The sequence below is a fragment of the Chenopodium album genome, chromosome 22 (assembly GCF_948465745.1).
Source record: "Chenopodium album chromosome 22, dcCheAlbu1.1, whole genome shotgun sequence".
Lineage (NCBI taxonomy): Eukaryota > Viridiplantae > Streptophyta > Magnoliopsida > Caryophyllales > Amaranthaceae > Chenopodium > Chenopodium album.
Window position 1 is genome coordinate 33,088,517 of NC_137855.1, and position 24,050 is coordinate 33,112,566.

At 32.9% G+C, this 24,050-nt stretch overlaps 3 protein-coding genes across 4 annotated transcripts; 1 reads left to right on the forward strand and 2 right to left on the reverse strand.

Annotated features, from left to right (window-relative positions):
- Positions 1-86: 86 nt before the first annotated feature.
- Positions 87-3,943, reverse strand: LOC145603735 (malate dehydrogenase 1, mitochondrial-like). The gene is made up of 7 exons (XM_081659708.1): positions 3,632-3,943; positions 2,598-2,771; positions 2,306-2,474; positions 2,064-2,125; positions 1,807-1,928; positions 1,283-1,400; positions 87-464 (listed from the first exon to the last, which is right to left on the reverse strand). The coding sequence occupies exons 1-7, from the start codon at positions 3,872-3,874 to the stop codon at positions 321-323; spliced, it is 1,032 nt and encodes a 343-aa protein (XP_081515834.1). The 5' UTR covers positions 3,875-3,943; the 3' UTR covers positions 87-320.
- Positions 3,944-5,788: 1,845 nt separating this feature from the next.
- Positions 5,789-9,440, forward strand: LOC145605859 (uncharacterized). The gene is made up of 4 exons (XM_081661924.1): positions 5,789-5,945; positions 6,056-6,133; positions 6,250-6,354; positions 9,185-9,440. The coding sequence occupies exons 1-4, from the start codon at positions 5,943-5,945 to the stop codon at positions 9,260-9,262; spliced, it is 264 nt and encodes an 87-aa protein (XP_081518050.1). The 5' UTR covers positions 5,789-5,942; the 3' UTR covers positions 9,263-9,440.
- Positions 9,441-14,668: 5,228 nt separating this feature from the next.
- Positions 14,669-22,440, reverse strand: LOC145604743 (tRNA dimethylallyltransferase 9-like). Of its 2 annotated transcripts, XM_081660674.1 has the most exons (11): positions 22,136-22,440; positions 21,184-21,237; positions 20,804-20,846; positions 20,261-20,369; positions 19,743-19,941; positions 18,545-18,758; positions 18,139-18,233; positions 17,516-17,610; positions 15,425-15,500; positions 15,193-15,332; positions 14,673-15,107 (listed from the first exon to the last, which is right to left on the reverse strand). In XM_081660674.1, exons 1-11 carry the CDS (start codon positions 22,370-22,372, stop codon positions 15,005-15,007), a joined length of 1,365 nt encoding a protein of 454 aa, XP_081516800.1. In that variant the 5' UTR covers positions 22,373-22,440; the 3' UTR covers positions 14,673-15,004. The 2 variants fall into 2 exon arrangements, with proteins under 2 accessions (XP_081516801.1, XP_081516800.1); XM_081660675.1 differs by lacking the exon at positions 18,139-18,233 and having other exon boundaries at positions 14,669-15,107; positions 18,545-18,601.
- Positions 22,441-24,050: the final 1,610 nt, after the last annotated feature.

The window sequence follows — 24,050 nt, forward strand, 5'->3', positions numbered from 1 at the left end:
TCGAAATAAAGTTTGTTGATCAAAATGATTTTGTTAGAAGGCTTTTACAACTAAACCCAACAAAATTATTGTAACAATTAATAGTAGAACTAAACCCAACAAATGGTAAGGTTCACGATTCTTTATTGACAATTGAATCCAGCCGAAACAAAAAACGGCGAGCATTTGGGAGATTTTCAAATAGTGCCACACTCAATACAACATGGCAGCGAGCAAAATTATATGGTTTACAGAGCCGGAACCAACTAAAAATCTTTTATGGTTCAATTCCTAAAACAAGGACTTATATTCACCTCTACACAAAAGAGGGATGTTCTCTCTCATTCTTTTTTGTTGGCGAACGCAATTCCCTTGTCGATGGATGATTTAAGTTCAGCCTTGAGGTTTTCTAGACCTTCTTGCTCATACTCGGATAGAGTGCCCAATCCATATATTTCTTCTACTCCATTCTTCCCCAATCTTACCTGCACGTAGAGAAATTGCACACAGCAATGTCAGGAAAACTTAAATAGAAACATAAACATAGCCTACATCTATGTATATAGCAAAAGAAAATCCATATGATGCTAGCTGAATCTCTTAAACTACCCACTAGAATGATGTATCAGCACTTCATGATTCCGTGCATATTTCAACCAAAATTAACAAAGGAGTTACATGTACTCAACATCATAACACCTCTCACAATGATGCACCTTTTACCACCCCACTAGCAAAATTATAGACTAATCAAAAATAAGGGGACTGCTAATAATTCACAGGACAACGACTTTGAAGGAATAATCCAGTCACAAGACTCACAACAGCACCCAAATAACCGCAGCAGAGAACTGCATAGAATACAGGATCATCTAAGCACCGAAACAAATACAACCACACACTATCCATTTTCGAGCCTTAAACTTAACATCTGTAATTGACTGGAGAACTATGCAGTGAGTAAATTCTAAAATAGAAATAAACAAAAACTTAGAACTATGCAGTGGAGAACTTAAATTACAGACATGATAGGTAAACAACTAGGTATATCTTGCTCATAACAACAGTCAGTAAATTCTAAAATAGAAATAAAGGGATTTGAGTAGTTTAGTGGAACCTAATAGAGGGTGAAGTCTTATCTACCACACACGCTACTATTAGAACTCTACAAGTAGATTCGTTGAGTGACCATACCAGTAACAAGAAAGAGCAAAGACAGCTATGGAAAATTACAAGTACTCAAAGAGGGGAAAACGGAATTGTGACTGCGACTGCTGGATACTCAAACAGTAACATTTAATACCTTAGAAGCAAAGAAGGGCAAATCAGTGACAGTTGATGCTACGTAAGAACACTCCACAACATCTGGCACACCATTAAGTCCCTTCAAGCAGGCATCGGCAAATATGGCTCCAGCATAACTACAGAGCATAAGGATATAAGCCAGGAGCATCAGCAATCATATAGACAAAACCAACAGTTGACATGTTAATATTTTGAGAAAAGAAGAATATTAAATCAGAATGAGAAATCAGAATTAATATTAACAAAATGGTCATATATTACCCTCCAAATATTCTGTGTATGAAGGGTCAGAAATGTTCTGCGACTTCAGCCAGCCTCAACTGATTTCACATGAAATCATACTCGTGTCGAGTATGTGGCTATAGTTGCCATAGCTTTCACTCCATTTGTAATAAAAAAGGATAACTAGATTTGACATTGATATTTCAAGTAAAACCTATCTCTAGAATGAAAACAAGCGATATATTGTTCCTAAATCCTCAGTAATTAAGCATAAGAGGTTTCTTGGAAAATCAGACTTACGCCATAGACAGTGTTGCTGAACCCTTTCCAGCCTTTGCAATAACCACCTCTGTTCCTCCATCTTGTGTTCGCTTTGTAAGATGCTCAATGTCAGCGTTGGAAAGATTGGCTTGTGGGTGAGCCTAACAGGGCAACGAGTAAACTTAGAACCAATTAAGTTTTTAGACATATATATTTAGCCAATTACTGCCTCCATAAACAACATTGTTAAAAGGGTGAGGGAGGGTGGAAAGGATGAATGCAGTCCATTTACATACTTGAGAAAACAATGGAAGAATGGTTATGCCAGCATGACCTCCAACAACAGGCACATTGACCGCTGCAAGTAAGCAGACAAATATAAATTAGCAAAATCTTACCACTTGACAAATAATCAATATATTGCCAACTACCCCTACATGGACATGAAACAATTTAAAAGGCCAGCATAACATGTTACAATATAAATCAGCTGACATGGACCCTCAAACAATGTTACAATGTGACTTTAATGGTATACCTTCAACTGGAAGGCCAGCCTTTGTAGCATAGAAAGTCTTAGCCCTAACGACATCCAAGGTTGTCACACCAAACAACCTTTTGGGGTCATAAGTTCCAGCTTTCTTGAAAACCTCAGATGCAATAGGCACTGTTGAGTTCACGGGATTGCTAATCATGTTGATAAGTGCCTAATCCACAGCCAGTCACCAGAAAGATCACCAAGTAAGATATAGGATGCACAATTTGATCAGCAGATTACAGAATCAACTAAACATGAAAAGAAAAAAATTGAAAAGCAAGTTTGAACTCACATTAGGACAATACTTGGCAACAGATTTGCAGAGGTTCATCACGATACCGGCATTGATGTTAAAGAGGTCATCACGAGTCATACCAGGCTTCCTAGGCACACCGGCAGGAATTATAACAACGTCTGATCCTTCAAGTGCCTTGCCCAAATCTTTGTCCTCTGCATAACCAAAAACCTGTGCAAAATATAAATCACACCTACAAATTAAATTTCTATTACCCATCCTACACTGCAAAACCATCAATTAGAAACAAATATGGTATCAACAGATAATATCAAAAGCTATCATGTCAATACTATCTATCACATTACATTACGCTGTATCAGTGAGGTGAGAAGCTTTAGCAAAGATTCAAGCTGCTCAAAGTATCATTCTTTCCATGTAATAGCAATAAAAAGTATCAATCTTTTCAATAAAACAACTCATGCACACATTGTAGTATTGTACTGATATTAATTGTACCCAAAGATATTACACAATATCACCACCTAGCAACTAAAATTAAAAAATACAAACACCAAAATCCCAATTCACCCAAAATTAAACAAAACAAAGAACTGGGTTTTAACAAAACCCAGTTTTCAAAATAACCACCGTTAAAAAAGCCATAAAATTAGCATAATGCAATAAAAATATAACACTAATAATCCAAACCATTAGCAATTAAGCAAGTACTTAAACCAAAACCCTAGAAATGAATCACATAAACCCAGAAAAATATTTTTTTACAAAAACCCTAGAAATAAACCAATGACCCTTAAAATCCCATAAAATTCGCATAATGCAGTAAAACACAACACTAAAAAAAAAACAATTAATTATCAAGCAAATAAGTAATTAAACCAAAACCCTAGAAATAAATCACAAAAACCCAGAAAAAAAAAAATTCAAAAACCCTGAAAATGTATCAATCTACAATCAAAACCAGGGATTCATCAAAATGTACAAGATCAGATACAATCAAGAACAAACAAACAATTATAAACACAACCCAGAATCCAAAATCAAAAAATGACGGAGAAAGAGAGGTAAACCTGAGCACGAGTATTGATATGGCTAACATCGGCGGCAACACCAGGAGTACCGGCGAGATCGTAAAGAGAAAGGGTGGAAACAAGAGGGTTGAGCTTCATAAGCATGGAGAGAGACTGGCCGATACCACCGGCGGCGCCGAGGATGGTGACCTTGCGCTCGGGGCTAGCGGCGGAGCCATAATTGCGGGTGTAGTTGGATTTGCGAGCAGCTGATTGAGCGGATCTCAGGATTTGGGACCTCATTGTTGCAGGTTGAAAATGGAGGAGAGAGAAAATGGAAGGAAGAAAGAGTTGGAAAATGAAATGGGGGAGGCGAGAGAGAAAGGTGGGGTTATTTATGTTGATAATTGTCACTCTTGCTAGATGTAGATGTAGATTGCATCAAAACCAAAAAAAAGATTTTTTAATGTGTTTTTTTTTTTAATATTATTATTTTGGCCTTTTATTTTTTTTAAAAAAAATCCCTTTAAGAAATTTCCTTCAAAAAAAATACAAAATTTGTTAATCAATACTGTTGTGGCCTATTTAACTGAAAATTAATTTTATACGTGTATACTTTTCTTTTTAATTTTTTTTTAAAAAAAGAAATAAAACAAACCATTTCTTCAATCCATCGTCACTGCCACCTTAACCATCCGAAATCCATCATCTCTCTGTCTTTCCACCGATCTATTTGTCTTCCCGTCGTCCTCTTCATCTAACCCTTTTCGTCGTCCTCTTTTTCTTCCTTCTTCAACAATAATGGTTTAAGCCCTCAAAGCCGCTTCGTAACAGAACAAAACGAAACCCTAGCAACAAAGAGTGTCAAGTAGGGTCATATCAACCCCCAAGGGGAGCATCTTCTTCGCAACAGAATTTTTAACCACCATAGGTGGTGATGGCGTTGTTGTGATGGAGGAGGAAGAAAGTGGGATGGATTGTAATGGAGGAGGAAGAAAGGGAAGAAAGTACAAACTTCCCTACAAATAGATAAGTGAAATGTCTTATTTATCACTATTAGTATGTTAGACTTATGAACATGTATTTTCTCATTTAAAAAAGAGCTTATTAGACCCAAAAAGTGTTTTCTAATACTCTTTATCAAACATCTTAGAGCTTTTTAGAAAGGACAAATGACTCTTTTTAATCTAAAAAGACCCTTTTTGCTCCAAACACTTAACCTAACACTCTCTATGTAAGATTGCGTCAAAAAAGTTTTATTTTTAAAATTTTGTTTGGTTTTGGTAATTAAAAAAATTGGGATATGGAGGGTTTTTGGTTAAGAGCTTTTAGGAGTAAAAAAATGTTGTTCGAACATATCAAAAACCTTGAAGTGTTCGTTAAAGAGCTGTTTGAGAGAGCTTTAATCTTTTTTTTTTTTTTTTTTTTTGAGAGCTTTAATCTTTTTGGCTGCTTATACATTGAAATAATTAATATGGAGTAGTTGACAACTATTTACCAAGCACTTTTTCACAAATAACTGATACAATAAGCTTGTCAAAATAACTAATGCAAACATCTACTGGCTAACAATTAGTCAAAACAACTAACAAATATAAGCTAAGTGCTAGAGAAGGCCTTTACCTTTTTGGTTGTTTATACACTAAAACAATATTAGCAAATATTTACCTAACACTTTTACACAACATAACTAATTACGATGACCAAGTCAAAATAGCTATCACAAAGCTAATTATAGCAAGTTTCTACAACCATTAGAGATGCTATAACAAGAGGTGTCAAAAACTAACCGAACTTTTGGAGATGCTTTAAGGAAAAGATTGTCAAACACTATTGCCAAATATTATGTGCCGATCAAAGTGTAACACTTACGGAGTAAAAAAAATACGAAGGGAGCAACTTAAATTTGAAAATGACTAGAGGTGATCAATATCGGCTTGTCCCGTTAGCTCGGCTCAAAAATAGGGCAGGTTTGAGCAAGCATAAAAACGCATTTTTAGATAAAAAGCCCTCGGCCCGAAAATGCCAGAAAATTCTTTTTAATAAGTCCGGTACCTTTTTATGGATTTATACACGAGATAAGATGTTAAGGTTCGACATGGCTTAATTTTTTTGTTTTTTTTTTTTTTTTTTTTTTAATCACCCCTAGAATAGACCAGATCCAATTACCCAAAGGTATACTTCTAACTCTAACGACATCAATAAAATTCAACGAGTGTGCATTCTGTGCAATCGTGTGATTTCATCCAAGTAATACTTAAAATAAAACAGCCTCGCATCGCACCATTTTCATCTCCTTCATATTTCTTCTTCCTAAAAACCAGAACAATCCAACTTGTTCACTTCTATCAACTTTACACAATTTGCAAAAATGGTAAACTTATCTTAACCCCTTTTAATTTTTCAACATAATTAGTTGAGTTCTGCATCTTCTTTGATTTTTTTCCTATATCAATTTCTAATTTTTTGAATCATAATTTCTAGGTTTGTTTGGCATGTTTGTTGCCACTTTTTCTGATCCCAGTTGTTAATGCTCTTCCTCTTTTGTATCATATTCTCATGGTGAGCCTTTCTCCTGTTCTTGATTTATGGGTTTTTGTAAAAATTATCTTTTATGAATTTAATCTGAATTTTGGTTAATTTAATTGTGTTAATTGAATTAATTTTGGGGATTTTAGGCAAGAGTGTATCGATTATTAGGGTGGGAATATAGGAAACCTGAGAGGGTTCCTCCAGCATGCCCTTTCAAGCCAGGAATGTCCAACAACACTAATAAATCTGGGGTAAGTTGCATTTTTAAAGTAATTTTTATGATTTTGCTGTATAAATTAATAATTTTGTTGTTTTTGGATCTCAAAATCAACATTTAGAGTGATGATTGTTTGTAGACCAATCAACCAATGATGATGGCTGTCTATAAATTTGTGATCTTTGATGTGAATTCTTGATTTGTAGAATTATATGATGATGATGATGGTAGATGGTTGTCTATGAATTTGTGATCTTTTTGTCTTGATTTTTAGAATTGTTTGATGATGATGATGGTATATGCTTATATTTTAGGAAAGAATTGTGGAAAGTAGTTTGAGAATTAGTCAACTTCTAGGCTATTCCGACTCCAAATTGTCTGCAAATTCTTAGCTGCTGATTGCGGTGGGCTGGGTGTTGAGAGGAGTGATTCACCCTAGCTTCTTGAATACATGTATACGTTTTATTTGGCATTAGAAAGCCAAATGACCAACTGATTGTTCAAAGTTTATTCCCTTTTGGTAATATAAGTGAGTCATATACATCCATTTTGAAGTTTTAGATAGAATGAATAAAGGACTAAGAAATTGCTCACTTAATCATATGACCTTGATATTGAGTATATCGCAGTTTTTGAGAAATTCAACTTTTTTTTTTTTCTTATCTAGACTCATTTATTTTTGTTGAACTTTACTTATCTTTGCTAAACTAAACTAATTTGTTGAAACTTATTAGTTTTAGTAATTTTAAGAGATTAGAGCCTAAGTGTCACAATTATTTTAATCAAAACAATTGGTGTAATTAAGGCTGTTGTGTGCCTCCCTCGCACCTCCCTAAAAGTTCCCGAGTGCATGACCCGTATCTTCTTGGGCTTAAAACACTTATTTTACACTAACCAACCGATAATTCCTTCTTTGGCTATGTACTCCATCGACTACATTTCTTCAACAAAATCAAGTAATTCCTCCAGAGAGGCTTTATTGATTTGTTTATGTTATCTTTTGAAAAAAATGCTGAGATTTTGGCATTAGGGATGATAGATGCCCTGTCTTTTGGACTTACTTAAGTTAGGATTATTTTAATGCATTTTAAAAAGTGGGATCATTTTGTCAAATGTGTACTTGTTCCAAAAGAGAAAGTATAATTAGATGAATACTATCTTTCTTACACTTGTTCTGCTGTAGTTTTAAGGCTAATTCATCAATAAAATATTTGCATCAATTTATCCATTATTTATATCTTCATTTATTTAGCTATTTGGACTTTTAAGGAATTTCTGGTTTTGATCTCCACTTATGGGATTAAGGCTTTGATTGCTTGCTTGATTGAGCTTTTTTATGTATGCAAGTTACAACATGCAGTTTAAATTACTACAAAAGGTTGGTGAAATTGATGGAGATAAAATGAGCTTTAATATAAGAACTAGTTTGATTTAAAATTCGGCATATTAAATGTGCGTGAATTAGAGTTGGACTGGTTTCTTAAACTGTACCAACTTACATGACTGCCAAATTTTTAATTTGTTACTTCGTACTTTGTATATGACTTATGAGTAACTTGATTGCGGCCTTAAAATTCTGTTTAGATGCATATAGTCTGCATATGACACCACTTTATTGGACTAAAGTGTCAGCATCATGCCAGAAACATAGGCTGTCAATACTTCTGATGTGATGCTATCATCATTTTATATGTTGTGGTAATGCCAATTAGTAATAAAAAATATGTTTGTTTGCTTGATGGTGAAATTGATAAGGGCATTATGGATGACATTGTGATGTCAAGAAATTAGTCTACTGTGACTTGTGATAGGCTTTTGAATTAGTAATTCAATAGCTTTAAAAAGATGGCATCCTATCTTATCAATCCCTGTGCCACTTGATACACAGAATGTGATATTTTCAAGGTTTCATGCATGATAACCTACATATTTCCACATAATCAGATATATGCTAAAGTGAAGCACCTTCACTTTAGTTTGTAAGAAAAGGTGTGGCTTAGTTTTTTAACCTGAATTTCTCCTAGTGTTGTGTCTGATGTATCTTACTATCAAATGCTGGATATCTTCTCTCAATCGCTATATGCCTATATCTGTTACTATGAATAAGTTGAACATTTCGTTATATACTTTATATTTGTATGGAAGAAATATCTCCTATAACTTTCCTTATAGACAAGCAAACCGATCTACTGTAGCTGGTAGCTTTCCTTTGAATTTCTATAGAGGCCATATGAGCTAGCGTAATTGTTAGTGTTCAAAATTTCTCGTATAAAACACAGTAGAGTCATGTGGAAAGCCCCTTGCCTTGAATGAGTTGATGTTTCCCTCCTTGGAGGCAATAGCAACTCAAAATGAATTATTCATGAAGATTGTGATGACGAAGCTTTCAAGCTCATGCAGGAAGCTTTGATATTCTTGATAATGTGCCTTGAGGTACTGTAGTAGCAATTTTACTTTCTGGCCAGTGAGATTTTGTCTTCAACAAGATACACAGGCTATAAAAAAGACTACACAAGTTGTGAAACACATGTTTACTTTAGGAGGCAAATAAAATATCGAAGTATAAGGTTTTATCAAAGTTGGATATGTTTTACTTAAAGCTAATGGTGATGTTAACTTTAAATGGCTGCTATGTTTTCATTTTGTTTTGTGTTTGATTGGCTTGGTTTTAGCTTATGCTCTTACCTATATGAGATCATGTGCACTGTAGGATCACCAAATTTAGTTGCAATCTTAAACTAAGTTTTGTTTTATATTTGAACCTTTTCTTTAATCATCTAGTGCTGTTTGGAGCATGCTGCTTTTGAGTTTATTGACTTTATTCAGTTGGACTATAGGTTATCTCATTACTTTGAACTTTACAGGTGAATGTAGAATCCGATTCTTCAACGGCAGATCCGAATCCAAAGCCGGTTGAGCTGCACAGCCAGAAGACTGATTAAGCTTCAGTTTCTTTGGTGGCAATTATCCATCTGCAAGTTCTATTTTCACTGTGATTGTATGTAAGCTTACTTGATTGTTGGTTCGAAAGGGAACTAAAAGTATAAACGAATGTAGTAGTATTGTGGTTACCATACATCTTTTGTCAGTCAATTTCTGCATGAACTTTATGCTTCCTTATACCTCCTTCCCCTCATGCCGTACATAGTAGTTATTTGATTTCCGAAAGTTGTGTTCCTCAACCCTTTTCAGAAGGGGGAAATAGGCAAAAGGAAGAGCTTGGTTTGATAATGCCTTTCAAAAATTCAAAACTATACTAAAATATAAAGATAGTAACAATGTTTAAGTAGTAATTTCAGATAGTTTTTCGAGGTGGAGCCTGGTTTGAATGCATCAGTACGGTGGAATTGTGTGGTCTTTGGTTGTTTCATGTGTTTGTTGGTGTTAACTGTCAACATTGCTCCCCTCAAAAAAAAAAAAAAACTGTCAACATTGCTATAACTTATCCGGGCTACTTACCACCAAACTCAATTTTAAGGTGTATAAAGCTTGAAGAGTCACAAATTTAATCGAAGTAGTTGGATATTAAGATACTAGCCATGTTTAAAAAAAATAAATAAATAAATAAATGATACTCCCTCTGTTTTTAAATACTTGCTCTATTTCCTTATTTGGAAAATTTTTATACTCCCTCCGTTTCATAATGTTAGTCCCATATATTATTTTGTGCGTTTTAAAAAGATCTACCTATACTGAATATATTTTATTTATAACTTGATTTTTTTTTTATAAGCAATTGATTGTGGATTGATGACAAGATTCTAAGTAAGGAAATATTTACCTTAAATTATGCAATTATGACCAGTGTTTTCCTAATAAAAAATCAAAAAATTTAAATTAGTAAACTAATTATGAATTATGTTGTACTTTAATGTTAGATTCCAAATATATTTCTTTCCTTATTTTATGTGATTCATTCCATATGAGACTAACATTATGAAATGAAGGGAGTAATATTTAATTTATTTCTATCAACCAGTGGAGCTAATGTAAATCATATTTAATTAATTTTACTACCTCCGGTCCAAATTACTTGCAACTTTGGGGTATTATTTGTGAGATATAAAATATTCCAAAGTTGCGAGTGACTTGGACCGGAGGTAGTATATTTTTTCTCCTCCAATTCTCTCAACTACTTTTACAAACTTGAGAAAAATAAATAAAAATTCGTTAAGCTTTTTTTAGGATAACTATTTATTCAACTTCATGGGAACATCAATGATTCCAATTTCAATTGATTGGTAAGTGGATGAATAGTATCAGAATTCAGAAGTAAAAATTATACAACTAAAACAACAAAGGTAGTAGTATGTTAGTCGTAGACTCGTAGTAGTTAGATTTGCCTTCACATTACTCTCTTTGTCCTATTTTTTTTTTTTACCTCATTTGACTTTTTATGGTTTTCAAAACGTATGTTAAAACGAATATATCTCTATTTCCATAAGTGTAAAAATTATGAAAACTTGATTTAAATAAAATATACCATTAGTTGATTTCAATAATATTTCACGTGATTATATTATCCCAAATGTTATTATTGGGGCAAATATTTAAAGATGGAGGGAGTATTTTACTCCCTCAAACTATATTTTAAAACTGTTAACGAAATATAGAGATTTATAAGAAGCGAAAATCAGAAAGATTGTATTCATTAACAATTTAACACATCCCGTAAATATCAACCCTCCTTGTGTCTTGTTGGCATGAGAACAAGGGTTCAAGGGTTGGTAAGAAAGAGAAGGGATGTGAACAAAAAACTTATCTCGTATATAGTTTTATGTTGACTCTATAAAATTGCTTCTTCTCCCTCGAGGCCTCGATACTCATGTTAAATATTGCGTTTTTTTTTTCTTTTTTTTTTTTTTTCTCAACACATTGAAATTGGGTTACGGGAAAATATTTAGTAGTTGATTTAATAAAATTCAAGCTCACATGAAGATAATAATCAAGTCACTAAATATGTATCAAACTATCAATTACAAAATATGTATATGAACCCTAATTCTTCTTAACTATAATTAAGCATAGTTTATAAACAATAATATCAATTTTGATACTAATTGAATATATAATACATGAAATTGATGTAAATAAGTCCTAATTTCGTAAATTAAACACTAGGAAGAACACCATAATATTATGAGCCCAATTTCATAATTAAGTACCTAATTTTGTGTGACATCATATAGGTTTTAGGCAATAAGTGAAAAAATTTAATGTTTTTGAAGGTGGTAAAATTCAAAATCTTCCGTTTGGTCTCCAACAAAAGTGACATTTATAAAGAATTGTATTTATACAAAGAATTAATTTGTAAAGTTGTTGGTTGAGATAGAAACTGCAGTTGGTGGTAAGACAATTAGTACTAAAGTTAGAGGTTATGAGTTCAAATCTTGCGGTGAAATTTTATTTATTTAGGGCCTGTTCACATTACTGAAATTAAGTAAATATGAACAGGCCCTTATTTTTTTTTTTATTATTATTATAAGTGCATGACATGTAATGAAAACAATTGAAAGCTAAGGGAGAGTCATGTACTCACGTGGCGTTATAAATAGTTGTATAGGTGACATGGCATAATGAGAATAGTTTACGTGACACGTGGATGTTGTTAGAAACGCCTTTTAATATATTAGTGTAGATTTTATTATAGTCAAGTAGATACTTTATCATGATTTATTTAGGTACCAATTTTAGGCCAAAATTATAATTCACTTATTAATTAACTTGAATATGTTATGTATTATATTTTTTTTATAGGAAACTAACTTGAATATGCGGTGGTGAGGTGGCTTAAGGTGAGGGAGAGCGTGAGGGTGTGGGTGTAGGCGCGGGTAGGAATGTCTCCGGTTGCACTTCTTGGGCAAAGGTTCCTCCTATGAAAAGAGCTAGTTAACCAATGAATATAACCGTCTTCATTGTTTTTGTTTGGTTTGTTTTTTCTCAATAATTGTATGAAGGTTGATTTGTGTAATTTTGAAGTGAGGTATAAGACCAATAAGGGGGTTTATAATTTTATACTATTAGGAATTGATATTATTAGGCAATGATATTATGAGATAAATTTGTAAGGGTTGGTGTTTTATTCAATCTCAAACTCTTATAATGCATGCGTTTAATTATGAATTTTTTTTTTAGTACCAAACTATGTAATGGTGATATCTAGATTACAGTTGTTCGTTAAACTCCCTCAAAACTAGAATTTTTATTTGTTAGAGATATGATATATCGGAAAATATATGTTATGAGAATAATTTATTAAGTATGAGAATAATATTGTTATGAGAATAATATATTTTCTGTATAGATATTGTTGTGAGAATAATATATTTAGTATGATCTTATGCTGAGTTATTATTTAGAGAATATATTTTTATCATGAATATAATTATACCGATCTACGCGTGTTTTTATCATGAATTCCTAATTATACACAATTTTCAAGAGAATTTTTAATGCTTATAAGGGCTATGTATAACATTACCCATTAAAAAAAATAAAATAAGAATAAGAATAATCATCTTCTCTCTATTTATTCACCAAAAAAAACCTCTTTTTTCATCAAAAGCGCAGTTTTGAGGATGGAACTAGGGCGGATGGCTGCTGAGCTAGATATTGTTACCTTGAATCAGAGACTCGATCAGTTGCATGCAGAGTTCGAACAAATTAATTCAGAGACTTATTCGGCATTCTTACCTGATTGGGATCCCCCTTATGAATTTCCTCCTGGACGCGATGACTGTTATCTGATGGCTTTGGAAAAGGACCGCATTGGGAGCATTAAGCCTTGTGCTGAGGCTGTCTTGAAAATATTTAACCAAGAAAATGTTAGACTATGAACTTATGGAATGTCTAGATATCTGTTTTGCTCGAGATTATGATTTTCTTGCTCACTGCAACTTCACTGCCAAGCCTAAGTTAGTTCCCTTGAACGCCGGCGATTTCTCCTCTAAGGTGTTGTTTGCTGAGTTGAAGATGAATTCTAAAAATGAAATAATTCCATGTAATTATGTTATGTTGGATGGTGTTAACTGGAAACTTGGCTGTGAGATGTGCCCAGAAGTAGTTGCTCATCCCACCTCTGGACCCGGTGAAAGCCTCTTGTTGTGTCTACACAGTCCTCACTTTATTCGTCTTGACTCATGAGGAATCTTGATAATATATCATGTAACGTCTGTTGTAATGTATGTATCTTCATGGTATCAAGAGCAGGTTAAATTTGGGACCTGGTGGGTTAGAAAATTAAACTCACCGGCGGGATTTATAAATTTTACCCAAAAATTTCGTTGTGCAATTTTTTTTTTTTTTTTTTTTTTTTTTGTTTTTGTTTTTGTTTTTGGCGTGAGTTGATTCGAGCATGATTTTGCTTCTTTGGATATGAGTTTGGTTTTACTCTGAAAAAACCAATAAGAGATTTCGAAAAGATGAACGTTCTCATCATTGAAGAAATTTTTTTTTTTGAAGGCGACATCACAAGAGTGTGCATCTCGACTTCAACAAATTGCAAAAATTTCCAATCGCAACGTTCGTGTTACTGCCGTTACGATTGCGGGAGGGTGTTAGAGATTATGAGAATAATATATTTAGTATGATCTTATGCTGAGATATCTAGAGAATATATTTCTAGGGTTTATGATTATGCTAGTATATCTTTTAGAAAGATTATTTCCTATCTTATGTTCGTAGGTTTTGTATAAATACTTTACCTATTGATGAATAATAAACGAGCTATTCTATATATTTCTCTCTAATTTGTCACTATTCCTTAAAAAAATTTATCCCTTAAGAAGTTAAGAGTAGTACTCGTAGTTGGAAAAAAAAAAAAGATGAACTTTCTCTTTGTCATATTAATATATTATGGTTTCAACGAAGACAATTAGCCACTTATTATTGTTTTCTCTTACTCGTATTATATGTGTAATAATTAAGCTCATGTAATATGAGACTTCGAGATTGAATCAAACACCAACTCTTAACAATTTATCTTGTATCATTGCCTAAAATTACTAAATTTATAGATTGAATCAAACATCAACTCTTAACAATTTATTATTAAGATGATGATGATGATTTTTTATTATTATTATTATTATTATTATTATTATTATTATTATTATTATTATTATTTATTTATTTTTTTTTAATTTTAATTTTAATTTTAATTTAATTTATTTTATTATTATTTTTTTTTTCTGTGACCCAAATCACTCTGTAACTTAGTTCCTAATAAAAAAATCAAATTTTTTTTTTAATAAAAGTGAAGCTGCATCACGTTTAATATAGAAAGCCATATAGAAGGAATTCGGTTATTTATTTAGGCAATTTTGCCATTGCAAACTTTCCTTCCAATTATACAAATTTTGCAAAAAAATACACATGTAGTATTTGTTTACATAGCTATTTAAACGAACATAAAATGGTATAAGGGATTAAGGGTACCTGGCAACGTTCAATTGCTTGTGTTACTGATTTTCACCAGAATAGGTGAAAGAGTGGGAAAAATAGACACTCATCAAAGCTTTTGTAACGCGAACAGATGTAGTTGTATTGTATAAACAAGAATGTTCTGTTAGGTGGATCAGTCAGGGTCTCAGGGAGGCACAAGCACAACCGTGGGACAGGGATCAAACACTTGACAATCATTCTAGCAAGGCACTATGATTCTTCCTGAATGATAGATAACTCCTCTATAATGCGCTGCAGTGGCTTGTAGGAAGTGTTCCTGCTATATTACCTTCAGTTCTTATCCACGCCAGAATATCAGCACAATCTTCGGGTTTAACAAAATACCTTCAAATGCAAACAGAATACAGGGCTTAAAAGTTGTCATAGAAGCATTCAATGATAAATTTTTTCCTTGCAATAAAAATTGTACCTATTTTTGGTCATATAGGTCTTATATTCATTTTGTTCTTGACGGTTGGGTGCATCTTTCTTTATCCATAGCCATTCTGGTACAGTTAAAGTAGTACTCTGATCATGATACGCATCATGAATGAAGTCCAGAAGCTTCTCCTGCATTACGAATATTTGTAATAAAGCTTATAGCACACACTCACGTATCTAATCAATCAAAGATTATGGTGCACATGTAATAGATGACATACCAAGGGTTGAGAAGCATCAAGCCAATGATAAATAGGATCATTACGGAACCATATCATTTGTCGTTTTGCAAAATTCCTGAATATTTTTGAGGCGTTCTCTGGTTAAAACTTGAAATAGGACATAAATAGGGATGCACTTCAGTGTAAACACCATTATACAAAGTTTTTCGATTCATAATTTGAAATGTCATGTTCTGACATCAAGTCCAGTTAGTTCAACAAGTAGCAAAGCAAGACAAACAGAAATAAGAAAAGCAAACAACCACAGATTTATATGTTGTGTAGATGAGATGAATGAATAAAGCATTCCCATGTCAAAGTTTCAACGTCAAAATGCAAATGCCAAATTTTTACTTAGAACAACAGGTCGTCTTAAGAGGTTTTATGGAGCCAAAATGAAAATTAAATTCATCCAATATCGCTCATTTTATTAGATGGTATTGGACCACTAGATAGAGACACAACTCTTTTTTAAACAAAACAAAGGTGGTCATAAATTGAATTATTAAACTCGGAATTACATAGATAGAGTGCTTAGAGAAGCCAAGTATCAAGAGAACAAGGCAATGTTCCAATGTTTAAATATATTACAGATACATATAAAGGGTTAAAGACTTATATTATGAAACTTGAACAGGATAGGCTGTTCTCCCATCAGTCAGCTTGGCCACAATCCTATTTGCAATGATTGTGATCAAGCTCAGGATGCCTCAGTAGATGAAAAAAAAGGGTTTAAACAGTACGTTAAGCACATATCCACATCGGTCTTGGAGCATAGAATACATTCAAAGAAGACTCTTTATTTCATTTATTCGAGTAAAAGATATCACACAATGCACTTGGCATAAAAAGCACTATGTAAGAACCTCCACCTTTTCACATGATAGCAAAAAATGGCTTAAATGTATGGTGAAAGTATATTGTGTTCCCAATTTTGTATATTTTCTTGTCCTACACACCCCAAAACAACAGGCGGCAGAGATGCAAATCCTTAATAGGTAGTAGGTAAGAAAATGATGAAGGATAGAAATAGAACTTAAGTTATTCATAGCTGGTTGAGGACAAGACAGAGGCCACTTAGAGTCTAGGGTGCTGCCATGGTGGAGCTCAGAAAACATTTATAAACCACAAGTTACTCCAGCCATACCTAAATAAAGTTCCACATAAAGCACTTCAGAGATGTTCCTGAAAAAACTTCAAAATTATGTCTCAAGGCAATAAAGCTATGCCTACAGGAATTTCTATATATGCTCCTTGAAAATCTGATTGATTGGAGTAATATATGCCTTTGATAGGAGTAAATATGTTAAAAAGAAATAAAGTTCTAGGTATCAAAGTGGACCTTTATTTTGGGATAGAGGGAGTATTCCATACAAGCCCTAGATAGAGCCTCATTGCACTGATACAATGGTTTAACATTGAGACTAATTTTATAGCTTTAATCATCCTAAACCTTTTGTTATTGTTTTAATTATACATACTGAGTTCTTAGCTATTTTAATAGGTGAACTTGGAGTGACTTCTCCTTTTGATTTCTTTATTCTATCATCTAGCCTTTTCATCTTCCTCATTTTTATCATTCATATCTATCTCTATAACATTGGCATACAATTTTGTTTTTTTTATCATTATTCTTTTCTTTTATAAAGTTCTTTCATAACAGAATTTATTTCCACTTCTACTTTGAAAATTCTTCCTTGTCATAATTTTTTTTCCTAATTCCTTGATTTTCTACAACTCAAACAATAGCCTTTCTGATTCTGATACAACCTTATCCTCCCCAAATGCAAATAGGCGATTATCACTTATCAATACTTCCTCCGTTTCTTTTTAGTCACGTTTGCCACTGCACTTATTCAATCATTAATATCTGTAATTATCGATAAGCAAAAATTATGAAAAGTTGATATTTTGAAAGTGTATAACGTGACGAATCTAACAAGATCCCACATGACTATATTTTTCATTACGTATAAAGCACAAAACACGGTCAAAGGAAAGTGTGTGAATAGTGCTAAAGTCAAAACATGTCAACTAAATAAAAACGGAGATAGTATATAAATATCATCCATTATTGGGTTCTGTACAAACCTGGACACCTTCTGAAATTCAAAAAGAAAGGAAAAAAATTCCTTTGCAGAGCTCTGACCATCTTGTCCTCTGCATTCCAAGAGATACTCCATGGCCTGAATATTAGCTGACAGGATGAGTCTCAATTTAATTAAATAGAAAACCAACATGGAGTAAAATGTAAAAAAAAAAATTCTCAAGTTGTCATACATCCAATCCTTTCAAGTGATTTTGCTAATTATCAATTTTGTCGACTCATTTTTTTGAGCAGTTAATTTTCAATTGCTCTAAACACCCCTTATACTCTTCAGAAGACAATTAATGTTTAAGGACATAACCTAATTTTAAGGTGAGGTTATACAAATCTGTGCCAGAAAACAGAATTACTGCTGTAACTAGTATGTCCCATTTGCACACATTACTGAGAATTACTAAGTACAAAGTATGTCTCAACAACTTGGATGAGATAAGCATACACAAGAAGTGCCTCATTTTAGACTATTAGCGAAATTACATATGAAGGTAAACATAATTTATCACATATCGACATGCACCTCCCATATTCGTATGAGCAGTTATGCATCTATAATCAGAACTGATAAATGCGGGATAATATTGGTAGGTAGAGCTAATTCAAAGTACACCTGTCGATAACCAATTGCTCGGGTAGCAGGACTTGAACTGGGAAGAAGACCTATGTCTAGAAGCCATTTGGCCTCTGCTAGAATCGCATCACTACCTGCAATCAGATGCGGTATACAGCTTACTAGTGGAACTAACGAGTATATTCACGTCATCAGATAGAAAGCACATAAAAAAATTGAGATGGCACACATGAGTCACAAACAATAACTATGATCATCAACAGATGCATACACCTGCCAGACTATTTGGAGCATTGAGATGCATCCATTTATTTGTTTCGTGGGTAGGAGCGGGAATTGAGGTTGTGAGCAGTTAATGCTCTCAAGTTAGAATAAAAATATTTGATTTAACAATGTGTTACTTGGTTCTGTAATGAAGAACATAACAAAACAAATAAAACCATACCTGAAAGCATTTCTTCACACCGTAAATCAATTGATCTATACAAATTTCGTCGGGGGCCTGAAAGGAAAAAGCAAATGAAATCATATTCTAGATCTTTTAATTGCCCCCCTTGCATTCCATCCATGTTTTGACAATCGTCCGTTGCAGCAAAATTGAGTCTCTGTTTGTAGGAATCATATGGCATTTGGAAGGCTGATGGAGGTGATCCAGTAGACTGCCAGTAAAAGAACATTCATTTAATAATTTTTTTATCAACTGCTTGGTTGGTATAGAGCTACCCTACTAATTCACATGGGGAAGTAATATAGCTTGTACATATACATTTTATAACAGGTGGGTACGAACTTTCTACAAGGAATTTATTTACAGTTTTTCATAAATCTACTTGCTTTTACTTAGATGTAGAATGCTTTCACTTAACAAACTAAATGAAGAAGGTATTTACAAGCAATGCTGGCAGGGAAATAAAGGAAAGATTATGACATAATGATGGCAGTAGATGGCTCTTAGAAGAAAATCAAAGTGGAGTTGAGAAGCAAAACCAAAAAAGGACAGGAGATATAAAAAAAGTGGAAATAGGAGAAAGCTCGGAGAAATCAGGCAGGCTTATATGCTATCCTTTTCCTTCAACATGAAACCATGGAAATCCTTAAAATACTTGAGAAGGCTTCCAATATAACTTAAATGAAATTAGTGGAGTATATAGCTTTTTCAAGGTTTGTAAATTTTTGAGAATATAACTTGAGAAGACTCATTTATAGAGAATTAGTAACCTAGTTCAGAGGTTAGGAGCATTATAGAATATAGAGGATTTTTAGGCGCATAGGATCTCAGTTAAGGCATGTGCACTTCCTATGTTTCCAGAACATTAGTTAAACTAGCCAATGACCTGGCTTATTAGGCCAAGCTTCCAGGTTATGATTAAACACAACATAAAAATTATTAGTGGAGAATATAGCTTTTTCAAGGTTCGAAAATTTAGAGAAGAACAACGCACCATAAAGTCAATAACAAAAACTATGCAGTATGATTCGCTCTAATTCTTTATCTATAAAAAGTGAAAAGGTGATTCATCTAAATTAGTTTATCTTCTTTATGGCTCAAATCACACTTGGCATCACAATACAAATGGACATGAAATTAGAGAAAGTACTTTGATTGTCAGCAAGGTAATAAAATAACAATGAAAATATTAAACCTTAATAATCTCAAGGCTACGCTGTAGGCGATACCAATTGTTTGTTGGTAAAGACGGGGCGTTCGGATCTCCCGCTTCAAGCACCAACTTTACAGCTGCATCCCAATCCCCATTATATTTATAATTTTCAAGCTCTGCATACACCTGGGAAGAAATATTGGGCGATGCTTTTGGAACATTAGGCTTGCCATATATGAACCTAGCATTTGAAAAACAATTCGTGACATCTCTATATGAACCCATCCTCTTACAATTACCCAGGGTATGCTCAACTGAATCAAATACCACATTCAGCTTTGGTTGAATTCTTAAAATGATATTAGAGAATGCAATATCTATAGAGGAAACTTATAGTTCACATTCAAGGTTCCACGATGCATTACTCAACTGTAGCAAATAAGTATAGCTAATATGATCCATGAGATATTATGCATCTTGCCTTTTGTGTGACAGCAAACTTAATGCACAAGAACTTTTAAAGTTCATCCAAACAAAAAATAGAAATTGTAGAAACATACCAACGCAAATACAAACCAGTTCCTCCGGTAACTATAGGAACATGGCCCTTGTTAAGGACATCTCTTGTTGCTTGCCTTGCATCGGCATAAAATTGACCAACAGAATATTCTACAAATATGGGAGGTATAAGAATTAAATGAAGATACAAAGCAACATAAATTGACCATTATATTTTACAATCAGAAGGATCAATCATTTGCATATGCTTAATTACCATCTAACACATTGGTTCATTTTTATCCAGTGTAGACACATATGCATGTTAAAAGACTCCAATAGCTCAAAATTTTAGAGAAGTTTTGTTCCTCACAAAAAATAATTTTCATCAAATAGCTAATTGCAGACTCCCTCAAGGAAAAAAAGAACACGAAACAAGAAAACCAGAATTGCCTGGTTTAGGGGAGCCATAAATGTTATGAAACAAGAAAAAGTATGACGTAGACAAAAATTGATTTGATTTACAGGCTTCTGCCAAAGCACATCTTTTAGATTAAATAGCAGTAACTCATTAAGAAGATATCATATGTAGCTCTCATTTCTACCTTCAGCTGGGTGCAATATGTCCAACAAATGGTGAGGTACCTCCTGAAAAAAAAAAAAAAGTTTAAAAAAACATTAATTAAAAAAAAAAAAAGTGAAAAATGGCTGTTGAAAGAAGTAACGAAAGAACTGCAGCAAAGTTGATTTCAACTGCTTACCGAAGGGTTCCTATAATGCCTAAACAGGACAAGTGCGGAAAAAAAAAAAAAAAAAAAAAAAAAAAAAAAAAAAAATTGAAAAGCTACTATGTGATAAAGATAAAATATGACCAACACATTTGCTAAAGTATGTTAAACACAAAATCATCTTATGATAGCATGTCAATATTGCCAACAACTACTTTTTTTTTTTTGTAACAACCAAATCAAAGATTCAAAGGCACCTTTCGCTCACTAGGTGAAGGTTTTGCAGACCCAACATCAAGACCTTGATAGACCTGTATCACACAAAAATAAGGGGAAAACGGAGAAAATAATCAGAACAAAACTAAATAAAATTTACGCATGATTAAGTGATCAACAACAAAAAGATGCCATATGCAACAAAAGTAAAAGAAAAGAGAACTCAGAGCAACTTGCCTCCAGAAATAAGAACATGATTATACAATCATTATAAACAGGAAAGGAACAATACCAAAAATGGCAAAATACTGATAGGGACAATTAACTCTGCAGCTAAATTTCGAATCAGGAAATCTTAGTTATAATCAAGTTAAGTGGCAGTTCCTCCGTTTCAAAATAGACATTAGCATATACTACTCTCTCCGTCCCACTTACCTTTTTTTTTTTTTTTTTTTTTTTTTTTTTTTTTTTGAAATGACAAAACAACAAATGACCTTTCATAGCAAACAAACTAAGTCTTACTGATTAGTATATATTTTTCCATAAAACTCTTACTTTAAAAACAAATAATAATATGTTTGTTCTTAACAATTCTACATTATCAATACTAGTTATAACAGGTCAAATGAATTCATCAAAAATGACCTCTAACATAATGTGGCCTATTGAATTGGGACGGAACGAGTAAAATTCTGCTATCAAACTTTGTCGAATATCAACCATATCAGAATATCACAGTACAAACGACGAACAAATTTAGTCCATATGATTAGTAATGTATCTTTATTTATTTATTATTTTTTTTTCACATTATAACTTCACTCACAGTATTAAATGACACAATAACACAAAGATTAAGAAAATACAACAAGAATTCCATTAAAAAAAAATCCAGAAAATTAAAATGTTCTAATTAACAAACATCTTTAAACAACAATTAGCAAAAACAAATTCAATTAAATTGAGATAGAAAAATAACATAAAGAAGGAAACCTGAACAGAGTCAGCAGTGATAATTTCACCATTAATGCGCTTAGCAAGTTCGAAGGCGAGGCGAGATTTACCGGCGCCGGTGGGGCCGGAGATGACAATAACCTTCTGTTTTTTCTCTCTCCTCGGAAATGAGGAAGAAGAGGAGCATAGGTGGCGCCGGAGATGAGTGGTGGTGGAAGAGTATTGAAAGTGGTGGCGCAACCCCCATTGACGTAGACCTCCGCTTACTCCGCTCATTTTTTTGAGGTGGCTGATGATGAGAGATTTTTAACCCAGGGTTTTATAATTTATGGATTTTTTTTTTTGGCTATTATGTTGACATTATGGAAAAACAGTCTAACACTTAACTCCGTGTTTTTTTACTTCCTCCGTCCACAATTATGTGCAACAAAGAAATACTTTATATACCACAAATAATACCCTTTGTTAAATATAATTGTGGGCGGAAGGAGTAGTTGACACAAATTCCTTTTAAGAATATTTATTTTTAGTTGACATATTTCCTTTGGAAAACTTTTGTATAGTTTTCAGTAATTTACTGTACATCGGATACACTTTTGTCAAATTTAGTGTCACTTTTGTCAAATTTATCAATGAAGCATAAATAACTCTTATATATGTCAATAAGGGTTATATATGTCAATAACTCTTATATTGTCAGGGTAACTTTTGTGCGTTTTAATGTAACTTTTGCACATTTTATTGTGACTTTATAATGGATGTTCAGTAATTTACTGAACATCCGTTTTATTTAAAAGTTTTACATTTCCTTTTTTGAAAATATATTTTTAATCGACATATTTCCTTTTTTAGTAAGTGTTATACCTTTTTTTTTTTTTTAGCGTATTCGTATCACACTTGCTTTATTATTCTCTCTCATTCTCTCTCCTCTCTTTAATATGTGTGCCTAAAATGAACGTGTCATCTAAATAGAAACGGAACAAGTATAAGTCAATAAGGGTTATATACCAACTTTGTTTTTTTTTGGTGGAGACGAGGGGCAAGCCCCATATATACCAACTTTGTAAAATAGTGAAAAACCGCTACTTGAAATAACTATTTATGTGAAAACCACTACTTATTTGTATTTAGCCTTAGTAATAAAACCAAATTTGTCCGGTGTACTATCATATTTTCAATTTTCACATTATTAACTGGGCTCCTTCTGACAAAATAGAAGTTTACTTTGCATATGTTGAACGGAGTAATCAAATGGCATAATTTTGCATTGTTTAGAGGTAAAATTGTTAACACCATTATTGTGGTAAATCGTTTAATGTGTTAACGGTTTTATCCCAAAATATTACAAACAATAATTGTTTATCAAGGTGAACGTGTCTTTAAGATACATAATTATCATATTAACTATGAACGCTTTTACTTAATAAAGTAATAATCTAAAACTTTGTATGATTCAATATAGTATATACACTACAAGCGTTACAAAGTCGTTCACAAATTCTTATATGTGGTTGTGTGCCCAGTCATTATAGGGGTTACTTTGTTAGTTTTATAGGGGCTACTTGGTTAGTATTAAAGGAATTCATTCGTCAGTGTTATAAGGTTACTCGATCAGTGTTATAGGGGTTACTCGGTCAGTATTTATGAGAATCTGAGATTATTAGGTCAGTATAATAGGAATTACTTTGTTATTTTATAAGTGGTCAGTCTGATCACACATTAGACGAGTTGAAAATCGTTAAATCCACCGAGAAAAAATAAAAATCTTTATTAACATTTAACAATGATTGGCTAGCTCTTACTCTTACAATACGTAAGTCTACTTAAATAATTACAATCACCAAGAACAACATTTATAATCATTTTAACAAAACATTATAGTAGCAAAAGACACGTTAATTCAGATACTTCACCAACCGGTAGTTGCATGGGTAACGAGTTGCTTCTAAAAATG

Coding starts and splice junctions, on each gene's coding strand:
- LOC145603735 (XM_081659708.1), bottom strand. CDS start 3,874: ATGAGGTCCCAAATCCTGAGATCCGCTCAATCAGCTGCTCGCAAATCC. Junction 2,126..2,305: donor GGCTGGCCTTCCAGTTGAAG/GTATACCATTAA, acceptor GCTTACTTGCAG/CGGTCAATGTGCCTGTTGTT. Junction 1,929..2,063: donor TTCTTCCATTGTTTTCTCAA/GTATGTAAATGG, acceptor TTGCCCTGTTAG/GCTCACCCACAAGCCAATCT.
- LOC145605859 (XM_081661924.1), top strand. Junction 6,134..6,249: donor TTTTGTATCATATTCTCATG/GTGAGCCTTTCT, acceptor TGGGGATTTTAG/GCAAGAGTGTATCGATTATT. Junction 6,355..9,184: donor ACAACACTAATAAATCTGGG/GTAAGTTGCATT, acceptor TGAACTTTACAG/GTGAATGTAGAATCCGATTC.
- LOC145604743 (XM_081660674.1), bottom strand. CDS start 22,372: ATGAGCGGAGTAAGCGGAGGTCTACGTCAATGGGGGTTGCGCCACCAC. Junction 18,759..19,742: donor GTAGCCTTGAGATTATTAAG/GTTTAATATTTT, acceptor TTTTACTGGCAG/TCTACTGGATCACCTCCATC. Junction 15,333..15,424: donor TTGATGCTTCTCAACCCTTG/GTATGTCATCTA, acceptor TTCGTAATGCAG/GAGAAGCTTCTGGACTTCAT.